Genomic DNA, 12,242 nt, shown 5'->3' with positions numbered 1-12,242 from the left:
ACAATGATTTGTTTCACTCAATATCTGTAATTATTTGACAAATTATGTAACAACAAAAAAACTCATATATTGACATTGCAGTATTTAGTGCTCTGCCTGTATCCTGTGGACAAAAAAATGTTATTTGTCTAAGTTGGAATACAGTTATGCTTTTGTCATGTGTCGAGGCCTACAGTCGAGTCAGTTTCTATGGCTGAGTTTACACAGGCATCCCAATACTGATATTTTCTCCCACTAATTAGTCTTTTGACCAATCATATCAGATCTTTTCACAGGCTGTTTTTCAGAGCTGATCTGATTGGTCAAAAGACCCGTTAGTGGAAAGAAAAAAAATCTGAATAGATTTGCTTCTGTTAAGACCATCAGTCATTCCAAAGAAAAGAGTATTTGTGTAATTTCTGGTCAAATATCTTTTTTGAAGATTGTGTATGACACGATTGGATGTTTTTCCTGCTCTGGGAATGCGATGTTAATTTCATAAAGAAGGATTAATGCTGGGAAATGTCATCCTCCAATCAATTAGCATCGTTCTTTCTGTTGACAAGAGTAACTAGTAACTGGGGGCGGCAGGGTAGCCTAGTGGTTAGAGCGTTGGACTTGTAACCGAAAGGTTGCTAGACCTGACAAGGTAAAAATCTGTCGTACTGCCCCCTGAACAAGGCAGAACAACAATTTCACTGTCATTGTAAATAAGAATTTGTTCTTAACTGACATGCCTAGTTAAATAAATAAAATACAGCTATTTAGTGTTGTGAACTCGGACATGATATCTGTCAATATGATGTGTCATTGGATTGTCTTTCTGTTTTACACTATTTATTATGAATACGTGAATCAATAAACAACTTTTCATTGAACATGAGATTTTTCTGAGAAGTTTAATATTTCATCATTTTTACCAAGTGTAATTCCCATGACAGATTATGGTAGAATCAGGGCACGATTTGATCTTCCTAAATGAGAGCATTTTGTTGGCATACACAATAAATTGTCATTTCAGGTAAACTATCTATTTTTCCCTGCAATGAATCTGTGGTTCAGAAAGCATTACAGCGCACTTAACAATTATAGACATATTTTTTGTCCGTTAACTGGAGGAAGTAAGCATTGCCACCGTGGCTGTTTGCAGCACTACTCCGATGAGTCAGCCGCTCCTGAATGTGCTGTGCTTGGGTTTAACTGACTCCATTCGATTCTACCTCACAGTGACTGAGAACATGGACAGTCATAACGTGTTCATTTAGATGTGGCTTTTTTTTCTTTTTTAACATTTCAGAAGTCAGGCTTGGTTTTCTCAATGGTGAAGTGACTTCCTGAGAAAGTGTTAATGCGCTCAAAATAATTGATTTGAATGTTCTGCAGAGTTGAGATAAAACTGTGTCATAAAACCACTTCCAGTAGTACACACACTTTATAAAACTCCACTGCTCCAGTCTCACACTGAAGGGCAGGACAGGAGTGAATCTCCAACTAGGCAAAGCCTATTTGAACAACTGACTAAACTTCCTACATTCAGATAATTGGTCAATTAATATCCCAGCAACTTAAAGCCAATCGGCGTCATCTAAAATTTGAAATAGAGCGGATGTGTTGGGACTTTTTTTTTAGTTTGTTCTACACATTTGTCTTGATGGTGAGGTATTGCAATATGTTAAGGGTGACAACCATCATAATTACATTTCTTGTTGCAACCCTATTTCTTACTTGGGCTGCGTTTAGACAGGCAGACCAATTCTGATCGTTTCCCCCCACTAATTGGTCTTTTGACCAATCAGATCAGCTGTAACATATCTGTAGTGATTGGTCAAAAGACCAATAAGTGGAAAAGAATATCAGAATTGGGCTGCCATAGTGCACTACTTTTGACCAGGGCCCTGGTCAAAAGAAGTGCACTATATAGGGAATAGGGTGCCATTTGGGAAGATCTCCTTGTCTGTACAGTGTTACAGTGGAGGGAGATTCTACTGGCCAGACAGTCCCGTGGGAGCTTGGTCACTGGCACTGCTAAGGGTCACACGTTCAATGGGCCAGAGGGGAATGCAATGAGGCAACACTGCTGTTCATTGGTCTGTTTCGTGAGGAGGGTATTACCAGAGGGTTCATATTGGGCCTGTCCCAAATGGAAACCTATTCCTTACATAATCCATTACTTTTGACCAGAGCCCATCCATAGGGTGAACTTAAATTTTAAAAATTAAGTGTGGGACATTCTGATGTTCCTATTTGACTAATTCCTAATGAATTTGTTTGGTGTCTCAACCACAAAGTTCTGGGGTGCTTGAATAGATAAGGTACTGTCTGTATGATCATAAAATACATATAGTTTATCTTGTAAAAATGTATGAGGAAAGAAATACTTCACTATCAAAGAACAATAGAAAAATTGTCAACACATCACATATCTGACATTGATTTTAGTCTTGACTGTTGGCCTGTGTGTGATTTCCTCTTGGATCAAACCATGTCTGATGCCTTCTAGCCATTGACCCATGCTGTGTGTTTGTAAAGCAAGTCTCTAGCCCCGAGCAAAAGCCTGCTTTTGTCTGTCCTCACAAGACAAATCTCTTTGCTTGGCGGACCAGAGAGGCTCAGGTTGACTCCAACCCATTCAGAAAACAGAAACTGGAGTGAGTGGAAGCAGGTGCTGATGCTAGTCTAGACCACAGAGGTGGCAGTTTTTCATGCATTGCTGATTTCTGACAGACCATAAATCAAATCGCACAGACTGCACAAAAAAAGGGGGCTGTTTGAAAAGAGAAAAAAAAAGTATGCCCGATTTTCCTTTTCCTGGCCACAGCAGAGCAGACAAACGGTACACAAGAAAAATAAAAAAGACACACAAAAGGGTGGAAAGAAAGTGAGCAAAGGGCTGTGATCGGCTAACACAGGAGCATCATAATCGCATGGTGTGGATTTCCGCTTTGGCACATTTACTTTAAGCTGCGCACCAGTGGCAGGGACACACCACATACACAACACATGCAGTTACTCTACTGTACTAGCTGTACCAGAGCTACACTATGGCGCTGTGAAGAGGGAGCGAGTTCCACTCCACCATGCAATCCACCACGAACTTCAATGGGCTCCAGCGACAGGGCAGCCAGGACAGTTACATTATGGAGGTCTCTCCGCGGAAGAAGGGTCATCTATGGTATCGGCGCTCTCTGAGGGGACGCCATGACAAACCCAGTCAGAATGGGGGGACTACTCCTGGGACTCTGCCAAGAGGCTGGAAACAGGTAAGCGAGAAAGCTTTGAGAGAAACAGGATAGAGTTAACAGTTACTCTGTATATCAATTGTCACGTACGCTATAAGTATTCTTAGAGGTCATTGATGTTAGTAGAGACGACATAAAACGGTTTCAGAGTGGCATCAGAGAGGTTTGCATTAACATGTACTGTACAACCACAACAAAACCGAGAACTTGCAAGGACAAAAAGCCTTTTGACAAATGTACATTTTTTGGACAAACTAGTTCACTAAGCAGGAAAAATACTTGGGGAAAAAATATCTGTGATGTATATGTTTACGATGAAAATATGTCAAATTTCTTACCGAGAATATAAAGAGACTGGTGTCCATCTAGTCTATTTTGCATGGAATGAAATACATGTGCTGTGACCAGGTTGAGAATAGCTATTTTCACAGTTGTATTTCTAAAATATATACTGTACAAATATATGAAATATACATTTGATTCTCCAGTCCAACAGAACCCGCTCAAACTCCTTGGTGGATTACTCGGACCCTCAGAGGTAAATACAAGCCCTCTGTCATAACATTTACACTGTTAACACTATGATATATACACAATTTGTGCTTTAATAACCCAAGTTAGGACAAGTCTGTAACCCCATTTCTACTGAACATATAGGACTACTGTCATAATGCAAAAGCAAGACAATGAGACGTTTGGATTTGAAATTCAGGTAAGACATTTCATCCGTTTTGAAATTCAAATTATTATTTTTTTGAATTTATTAAGAAATACATTTAAAAAAAAAGTTTTTAAAAATGCTTTCACTGCATTGTCAGTCCAGCCTAGTGACAGTGTGACTGTTGTTGTAGACATATGGTGTGCAGCTGAAGAACAGCACTGCGGTGGAGATGTGCACATTTGTGTGCAAGGTGCAGGACGATAGCTCGGCTGAGAGTGCAGGCCTGACCACCGGTGAGACACCCACCCACTTCCTCTCCCTATGGCCCAGACTCAACGCTGTGCAAGTATAGTTTTCACACAGAGAGATGTCCCCACTACACTCATTACATTTTAACTTTCACGTATAGAAAGGCCAACAAGTCGACGCCTAACTACTCACATTCGCTGTCTCTCTTTAGCTCTCCCACACGCATTTTATTGTGGTCGACGTTTACGTTACAATATCTTTAGCAAGAAATAATCATTCTACAATGCTGATTTTTGGGTTAGTCAAACTTCCAGCACCACAGTCGAGATTAAGATTGGTTGTTTGCGTGTTAACCCTTTGAACATATCTCCCACGCTCTCGCTTTCTCTCCCACGCTCTCGCTTTCTCTCCATCTTCCTCTCGCTGTCGTTGTTCGCTGTCGTTGTGCATGTAGGTGACGTTATCATCACCATCAATGGGGTCAGCATTGAGGGGTCGACCCATCAGCGCATCGTTGACCTGATTCGAGAATCCACCAACTTTTTACAGTGAGTAAAACCAGCGATGACACCCAAACCCAACGGGTTACGGTCTGTAACTCCGAAGAATGTGAGAAAAACGCTCAACATATAAAAATGATTCTAAAATCTTGATATTGGCATTAGCCTTGGTTTCAACCTTGCTGAATAGCTCCCTCTAGGAAGCATAAAGCTACTCTATCCTCTAGAAGGGTCAGTAGGATGTGTATGTCTGCTTGTGCTCATCTTGCCTCTGTGTAATCTCAGGATGGAGACAGTGTATGGGACGGTGGTGAAGAGGATTGAACTGGAGAAGAAGATGAGCTTGCTCAAGGTGTGTCTCTCTGACAGGGCGGATGTTTGGCTTCAATAACAGATCATAGTGGGAAATATGGGTGGTGTGCACTGTGCAGTACCACAACTCCAACCCCCATAAAAAGAACACACATTACAAAAATATAGACCGCTTCCATATAGCTATTTATAAACTGGGTGGTGCAAGCCCTGAATGCTGAAAGCCATGGTCTATCAGACCATATACCACGGGTATGATAAAAACATTACTGTTTACTGTTCTAATTACGTTGGCAATCAGTTTATAATAGCAATAAGGCACCTTGGGGGTTAGTGGTATATGGCCAATATACTGTACCACACGTCTAAGGGCTAGATCCAAGCACTCCGCGTTGCGTTGTGCGTAAGAACAGCCCTAAGCCGTGGTATATTGGTCATATACCACACTCCCTGGGCCTTATTGCTTAAGTATACTACACAATTGCATGCACAAATCCTAATGTAGATTATTAATTGGGTCACAGGTAAACACACTATTATAGAAGCTATGTTCAGTACTGTATAGCTGACCTCAATCATGTCTAATGTGTAGCGGAGTCAATCATGTTTAATTATCATGTCCTTCTCCTTTTTTGTTCACACAGCATACCCTGGGAGAGAAATGGGTGGAGTTGCAAGCACTCACATTACAGGAAAAACGCCTTACGCAAGGTGAGGGGTTTTGCCCAGCTGTGAAACCACAGAACTTCCTGTCGCATTAGCCGATGTGAAAATGACAAGTAAACGCTGAGGTGCATTAACGAGCTTCGTTTACTGTCATTGTGACGCATTAACTGAGAAGTAATTGATATAAAAATGTCCTGTCAATCAACCACATCCGTCACAGTGCACATGAATACTGTGGTTGGAGAAGTCAACTAACTGCCCTTCCCTTGTCTCCAGGTAACCTGAATGACAGTTCTCTACACCCCTCTATGGACTCCCTGATGTCTCTACTGTCGCCATCTGGACACAATGACTACTGTGGCCACCGTTTCTCCAGTGACAGTAGCTGCCGGAGTGGGATGACAGAGGACAGTGACCTGGCCAGTGTGTTTGGGGATCTGAGCTCTCCCAGCCCCTGCAATGTGGCCAGTCCAGATGATAGCTGCTTCTTCTCCACAGACTTCCCCCAGGAAATGCCCAGGGCCCTGGCCAGCCTCAGCCGTCCCCGTAGCGATAGCCTGGCTAGCAGCAGTGGCTCCCTCTCCTCCTCTTCTTGGGACCCCTCCAGAGCCTCCTCCCTGTTCGGGACACTCCCCAGGAAGGCTAGGAGAGCCAGCGTCCGCAAACACATCCTGAAGTTCATCCCTGGATTCAACCACTCAGTGGAGGAGGAGACACCTGACCTATGAACGAACGCTACAGTAGGTCTGTGTCTGATGTGAAGTTCAATACAAACATTTCCTGCTGAGACTGAAGCATTGCCAATATGGACACCGTGCCCCTGGCTCAGGCGTAGCCACTCAGTGAACATTATAGGGATAAAGAGAAATATCCCGTTGACAAAGGCCTTCAGTTATCTATAGATACTGTATACGTGATGCACAATTTTCATAATGAGAAAACAGCATTAATCCTTAACGGTAACAATTATTTGGAATATAGAACACGGGAACTCAGTTCATGTGTGTGCAGACAGTGCAACAAAGATTGTGCTTGCCATTTCCAAAAATGTTACCATTGTATGTAGGGTGACAACTATGCATGAAAAGCCATGATTTTCCTCAATTCAATATTTTGCTTGTATATAACTTGAAGTGTTGTGCTTTGCATATTTGATGCATGCAATGAAAGAATTTAGCAGCAAGTCTGTCAGGTTTGTCACCTAAAAAGTGAGTTCTTAACCAGGTAGCTAACTTCATAGTTCAAAACAGGATGTGGGCAGAGAAGGAGCTATTTTCTTCACTATTTTTGTACCCATACCCAAGTTTCAGGTTATCTACAACTTACTTTCAGTTATACTACAAATAAGAACCGGCTTCCCTCTAATTCATGGCATTCTAACAGAGTGCCATGGAATGATACGACTGTTTTGAATGTATGCTTGATGTGTGCCATTTGCTGCTTTCATTGAGATTCATAAGACATGTTTAAAATTCCCTGAAGACAAGTGACTGTATAATTTTACACAAATAAAGTGTATAGCGACAGTTTAGGAGCCAACTATTTACATATTCTCTCTCTCTCTCATACTGCCTTCTATTATTTAAGTACATCTGTGAGTGAAAAAAACCTGATTAACATCCACTAGATGGCATTGCAAGCATTAAATGCTTAGGACTTTGAATTATATCAGAACATACAGTACAATGCCACACTGTAAAAGGAGAATGAGGTTCACAATATCTTGCCAAATGTGATGCCAGTGAGGTTCTGAAGTGGGGCGGCAGGTATCCTGGTGGTTAAGAGCGTTGGACTTGTAACCAAAAGGTTTCTGGTTCGAATTCCCAAGCTGACTAGGTGAAACACCTCATTGTGCCCTTGAGCAAGGCACTGAACCTGAACCCCATTTGCTCCTGTAAGTTGCTGTTGATAAGTGTGTCTGTGAAATATAAGTAGGACAGTTAAAAGGAAATGTACATATACTGTTGACCTACACCAGAAGATTGGAATCCCAAAGCACTCCATGCTTATTCTTCCAGACCAGGGGAGACCGGATTAACCCCTTAATAAAAACATGGTGTTCTGTTTCTCTACCTCCAGAAGAGTCCCGACACTTGAAAGTAACCCGTAGTAACAAATTAAGTAGTTGTGCGGCAAAAAAAAATGCACACACATTTCCTGAGCTTTCTTATATTTCCTAGATAGGACAGACACTTAAACATTCCTCATGATTTGTTTGTTGCTATTTATGAATGTTGCTCAATGCGGCTCTATGGCCTATAGTAGTAAAGACCAAATGATTTCAAATCAAATAGATAAATGATCCATTGTCTGACCATCTTAAAAAATTCCATATGTTAACGTAGAAGAGGTTGGGGGGGGGGCACTAACGGCTTACACTGAGGTTAACAGGGTGGTCAGGCTACAGCTCTATACTGATAGACTATCCTTTCCCTTACATTCTGTTAGCTTAGAGTTAAATGAGAAGACGGTAAACAAAGAAAAGAGCTGCTAAAAAGAGAATTAGAGAGCATACAGAATGTAAACCTTATATTCTCTTTTTACACAGCTATATGACAATATCCCATTTAGCAGACGCTTTTATACAAAGCGACTTACTGCCATACGTGATATGAAATGATGCAACTTAGCCAGCAATGGTTGGTGTTCTTGTTGCCATCTCTTAAGGGACCCTTAAGCAGGCAACATGTGCCCTTAACGCCGTAGCTTACCCTGCTTTCCACATGAGTAAACATACAGGAGAACGTTCATCTGGTCTCAGAATGGCACAGGGGAGGTGGTCACTCAGGATGGATTATACTAAACAATCAGTACAATCAGTTCACTTGTCCAAGTCACACAGACAAAGAGCCATTTGTTGGTCCAACACAAAACCTCTGTTCTTCACTGGCTCAAACATGCTTAAAAGAATTACATCGCACACTAGCACAAAAAGAAAAAAAAAGACAGCTCGCATCATTGATTAAAATGCAGGATGGTACTCTCCCTTACTAGCCAACGGGATAACTAGGACCGAGAATGAGTATTTTGATTGGATGACCGCATTGGCCGGCTGAAGACGCTCAAACTGTCTGGCAACTGCAACGACAAAATGCTAGTCAGGAAAAATCAAAGGTGGACAATTGACGAAGTCGGAGAAATCTGATTATTTCAACACCACAAAAGGGAGGTAAAAACAAAAACTATGGACAGAGAAAATAGCAATCCTCCTCCACTGGACCGGGACGGGATGGAGGGGAATACAAACAGGGTGGCATCCCAGGTGGTGGAGATCATCAGTGGGATGAGTCTGGGAGCCATCCAGTCTCTGGAGCAGGCTGTGGAGGAGGAGGAGGGAGATGACTCTGTGTTCTATGATGACGGTGATGCTCCATTAGATGGGGAAGGAAGGTCTTGTCCCTTGGTCTGTGGGTCCACCGAGAAATCAGCTCAACCACAGAATGGGAAGGTGAGCCTACTTAAGGCTGAGGCAGCCGGTGTAGTCATGGAGAATGGAACAGGGAAAGATCCCATCACGGAAGGAGGGGAACATCGGAGCTCTGCCCTTTCGGGTAAGGGTGATACTGGGCCACATCACATCACCAGTGGCCGAACTAAGCCCCAGACAGTCCAGACAGAAACATTGGCACAAATCCCAACTCAAACACTTGCAGAGCCACAAAAACATACAAGACAGGACACATTGATGAACAAAGGTAAGGAACTCAGCATTATACGGAGAATATTCCATACAATCAAAGTAAAATTGTCAGTATCAATAATCCAGCACAGTCATTCCACAATGAATATTTTTGGTAAAATTACCATATAACCACATTCATAAGCAGATTTATATTATTTAGTACACTATAATGAGAGAACTCAGAACATTAAAATTGTTCTGAGAACAAGTGACAAATGTGTACTTCTGCATTTAAGCTTCTGCTTCACACAAGATGGAGGTGAAAGATACACAGGAGCAGACACCTGTTAGTACTCCCCCGCCTGTACCTGAGGAACCTCAGCTATACAGGGCGGCAGAGGCCCCATGCTCCTCTGGTGACGAGCCCAACAGTGCGAGTCAGGATGAGGAGGACACAGACAAAGGTTCCCAGGATTCCCTGGCCTGTCAGGGTACAAGTTCCCAGTCCTCAGAAGGACAGAAGTCTGGCCGGCCCAGTCATCAGAAATCTTCCAACCACAACACCAGTTCCAAATATAGCACTGTCTCCTACAGAAAGATACGCAAAGGTAACACTCGCCAGAAGATCGACGAGTTTGAGTCCCGGATGAATCTATAACATTACATCAAGTTAATATCTTGAAGATGGTGCAGCTTTACTTCAACTGAATGGAGCTGGATGGGGGCATGCTAAACCAGTCGCTATGCAAATTGGAATAACGATCACCTATCGTCGTTGGTTAAGTCTGTCTAATACACAATCCTAACAGATTTTCAGTGTATCATATTTCAAATATTGACATTTCACTGTAACGTTAAGTCTCTACTGAAGCCAAAAGAATGATTGACATGTAAAGAGTTCTCACAGACTTGGAATGACTGCTGAGAGGAGCTCAATATGCATAGTAGTGTTATTTAATTAGAAAATTAGCGGGGAACATTTGATTATGTATGGCAGGTATTTGATAAGCAAATAAAATAAAAAAACATTTTTTAAAAAGAGGCTTGGGGAGCTAATAATCCTACTAGCAAAACATTACAACTTGCATTCCCCAGGGGCTCCTGGCCTGTAAACATTTCAATACACTTTGCTAAGCACTGCAAATCTGAATTTCAGGTGATCAACCCTATATGTAAAGTTCTGCTATTTAAAATGTACACACACACACACACACACGTTCACCTTAGGCTATAAGAACTGAACCAACTAATAATGTTAAACCCCTATAACACGAATATTTCCATGAGTACAGTGTACATGTTCTCCTGGAATATGTTTTTGTGGAAAAAGAACATTAATATCTATTCATTAAAAGGAAATTAACATTGATGTGTGTGAGTTTGGAGAAAGAAAATCCCATCGTTCATCTTTGGTATCAACAGTTCCCTCTATTGTTAAAGAAATGTACATACAGTATGCACTAAACCTACAACCATAGTAAAAAAAAACAAGCAGCTCTTATTATACCAGGCGAGCCATAAAGTGAAGGGTGAAGTTGCCCTTAGACACTGATCTTGGGTCAGTTTGAAATGTTCCCCACTAATCATTGAGGTTAGAATTGGGGAGGGGAAGCTGATCACAGATCTGTACCTAGGGAAAACTTCAACCCGGAGCTGACTCATAATGCAATACTATTTTATCTCAAAGAAAATGTCAGATGTCTTTAGCTTTGCTATCTGTGATATGTAATGCCAAAACAGACTCATGCACACTGCATGCATTTAAATTTGTACATCAAAATGATATTTCAAACAGTAAAAATGGTACACGGACAGAACAGATCTATTTACATGAAATCAAAGTGGCATAAAATATCCAGCCATCTGGCACTGAAACAAATATGGGAAATTGTGTGGTCAAATGGTCAAATGGAGCTAAAATACAGTCGGAAGTCGGAAGTTTACATACACTTAGGTTGGAATCATTCAAACTCGTTTTTCAACCACTCCACAAATTTCTTGTTCAAACTATAGGTTTTGGCAAGTCGGTTAGCACATCTACTTTGTGCATGACACAAGTAATTTTTCTAACCATTGTTTAGACAGTTTAATTCACTGTATTACAATTCCAGTGGGTCAGAAGTGTACATACACAAAGTTGACTGTGCCTTTAAACAGCTTGGAATATTTCAGAAAATTATGTCATAGCTTTAGAAGCTTCTGATTGGCTAATTGACATCATTTGAGTATATTTGAGATGTACCTGTGGATGTATTTCAAAGCCTACCTTCAAACTCATTGCCTCTTTTGCTTGACACCATGGGAAAATCAATATAAAAAATATAAAATAAAAAAAAATCAGCCAAGACCTCAAGTCTGGTTCACCCTTGGGAGCAATTTCCAAAATGCCTGAAGGTACCACGTTCATCTGTACAAACAATTGTACGCAAGTCTAAACATCATGGGACCACGCAGCCGTCATACCGCTCAGGTAGGAGATGCGTTCTGTCTCCTAGAGATGAACGTACTTTGGTGAGAAAAGTGCAAATCAATCCCAGAACAACAGCAAAAAGGACCTTGTGAAGATGCGAGGAAAAAGGTACAAAAATATCTACATCCACAGTAAAACGAGTCCAATATCGACATAAACTGAAAGGCTGCTCGGCAAGGAAGAAATCACTGCTCCAAAACCGCCATAAAAAAAGCCAGACTACGGTTTGCAACTGGTCATGGGGACAAAGATCGTACTTTTTGGAGAAATGTCCTCTGGTCTGATGAAACAAAAATAGAAATGTTTGGCCATAATGACCATTGTTATGTTTGGAGGAAAAAGGGGGAAGCGTGCAAGCCAAAGAACATCATCCCAACCGGTAAGCACGGGGGTGACAACATCATGTTGTGGGTTTGCTTTGCTGCGGGAAGGACTGGTGCACTTCACAAAATAGAGGACATCACGAGGAAGGAAAATTGTGTGGAAATATTGAAGTAACATCAAGACATCAGTCAGGAAGTTAAAGCTTGGTCACAAATGAGTC

The 12,242-nt window shown here is 41.5% G+C and overlaps 2 protein-coding genes across 2 annotated transcripts; both read left to right on the top strand.

Moving 5' to 3' along the window:
* Window positions 1-2,869: 2,869 nt before the first annotated feature.
* Window positions 2,870-7,140, top strand: LOC124017188 (cytohesin 1 interacting protein). Its single transcript, XM_046332553.1, has 8 exons — window positions 2,870-3,239; window positions 3,707-3,756; window positions 3,876-3,930; window positions 4,070-4,172; window positions 4,583-4,676; window positions 4,914-4,980; window positions 5,585-5,651; window positions 5,883-7,140. The coding sequence occupies exons 1-8, from the start codon at window positions 3,057-3,059 to the stop codon at window positions 6,332-6,334; spliced, it is 1,071 nt and encodes a 356-aa protein (XP_046188509.1). The 5' UTR covers window positions 2,870-3,056; the 3' UTR covers window positions 6,335-7,140.
* A 1,440-nt stretch (window positions 7,141-8,580) lies between these two features.
* LOC124017084 (ermin-like) lies at window positions 8,581-11,277 on the top strand. Its single transcript, XM_046332504.1, has 2 exons — window positions 8,581-9,301; window positions 9,525-11,277. The coding sequence occupies exons 1-2, from the start codon at window positions 8,791-8,793 to the stop codon at window positions 9,884-9,886; spliced, it is 873 nt and encodes a 290-aa protein (XP_046188460.1). The 5' UTR covers window positions 8,581-8,790; the 3' UTR covers window positions 9,887-11,277.
* Window positions 11,278-12,242: the final 965 nt, after the last annotated feature.

Source organism: Oncorhynchus gorbuscha, linkage group LG01 (genome assembly GCF_021184085.1).
Source record: "Oncorhynchus gorbuscha isolate QuinsamMale2020 ecotype Even-year linkage group LG01, OgorEven_v1.0, whole genome shotgun sequence".
NCBI classification, from domain to species: domain Eukaryota; kingdom Metazoa; phylum Chordata; class Actinopteri; order Salmoniformes; family Salmonidae; genus Oncorhynchus; species Oncorhynchus gorbuscha.
Note: the sequence above shows the minus strand (reverse complement) of the source record. Positions and strands in the feature narration are given on the sequence as shown.

Excerpts from the sequence above, each read along its gene's own strand:
- LOC124017188 (XM_046332553.1), top strand. The coding sequence starts at position 3,057 with ATGCAATCCACCACGAACTTCAATGGGCTCCAGCGACAGGGCAGCCAG. Across the intron at positions 3,240-3,706 it reads TGCCAAGAGGCTGGAAACAG|TCCAACAGAACCCGCTCAAA; the intron begins GTAAGCGAGAAA and ends TTGATTCTCCAG. Across the intron at positions 5,652-5,882 it reads GGAAAAACGCCTTACGCAAG|GTAACCTGAATGACAGTTCT; the intron begins GTGAGGGGTTTT and ends CCTTGTCTCCAG.
- LOC124017084 (XM_046332504.1), top strand. The coding sequence starts at position 8,791 with ATGGACAGAGAAAATAGCAATCCTCCTCCACTGGACCGGGACGGGATG. Across the intron at positions 9,302-9,524 it reads GGACACATTGATGAACAAAG|CTTCTGCTTCACACAAGATG; the intron begins GTAAGGAACTCA and ends TCTGCATTTAAG.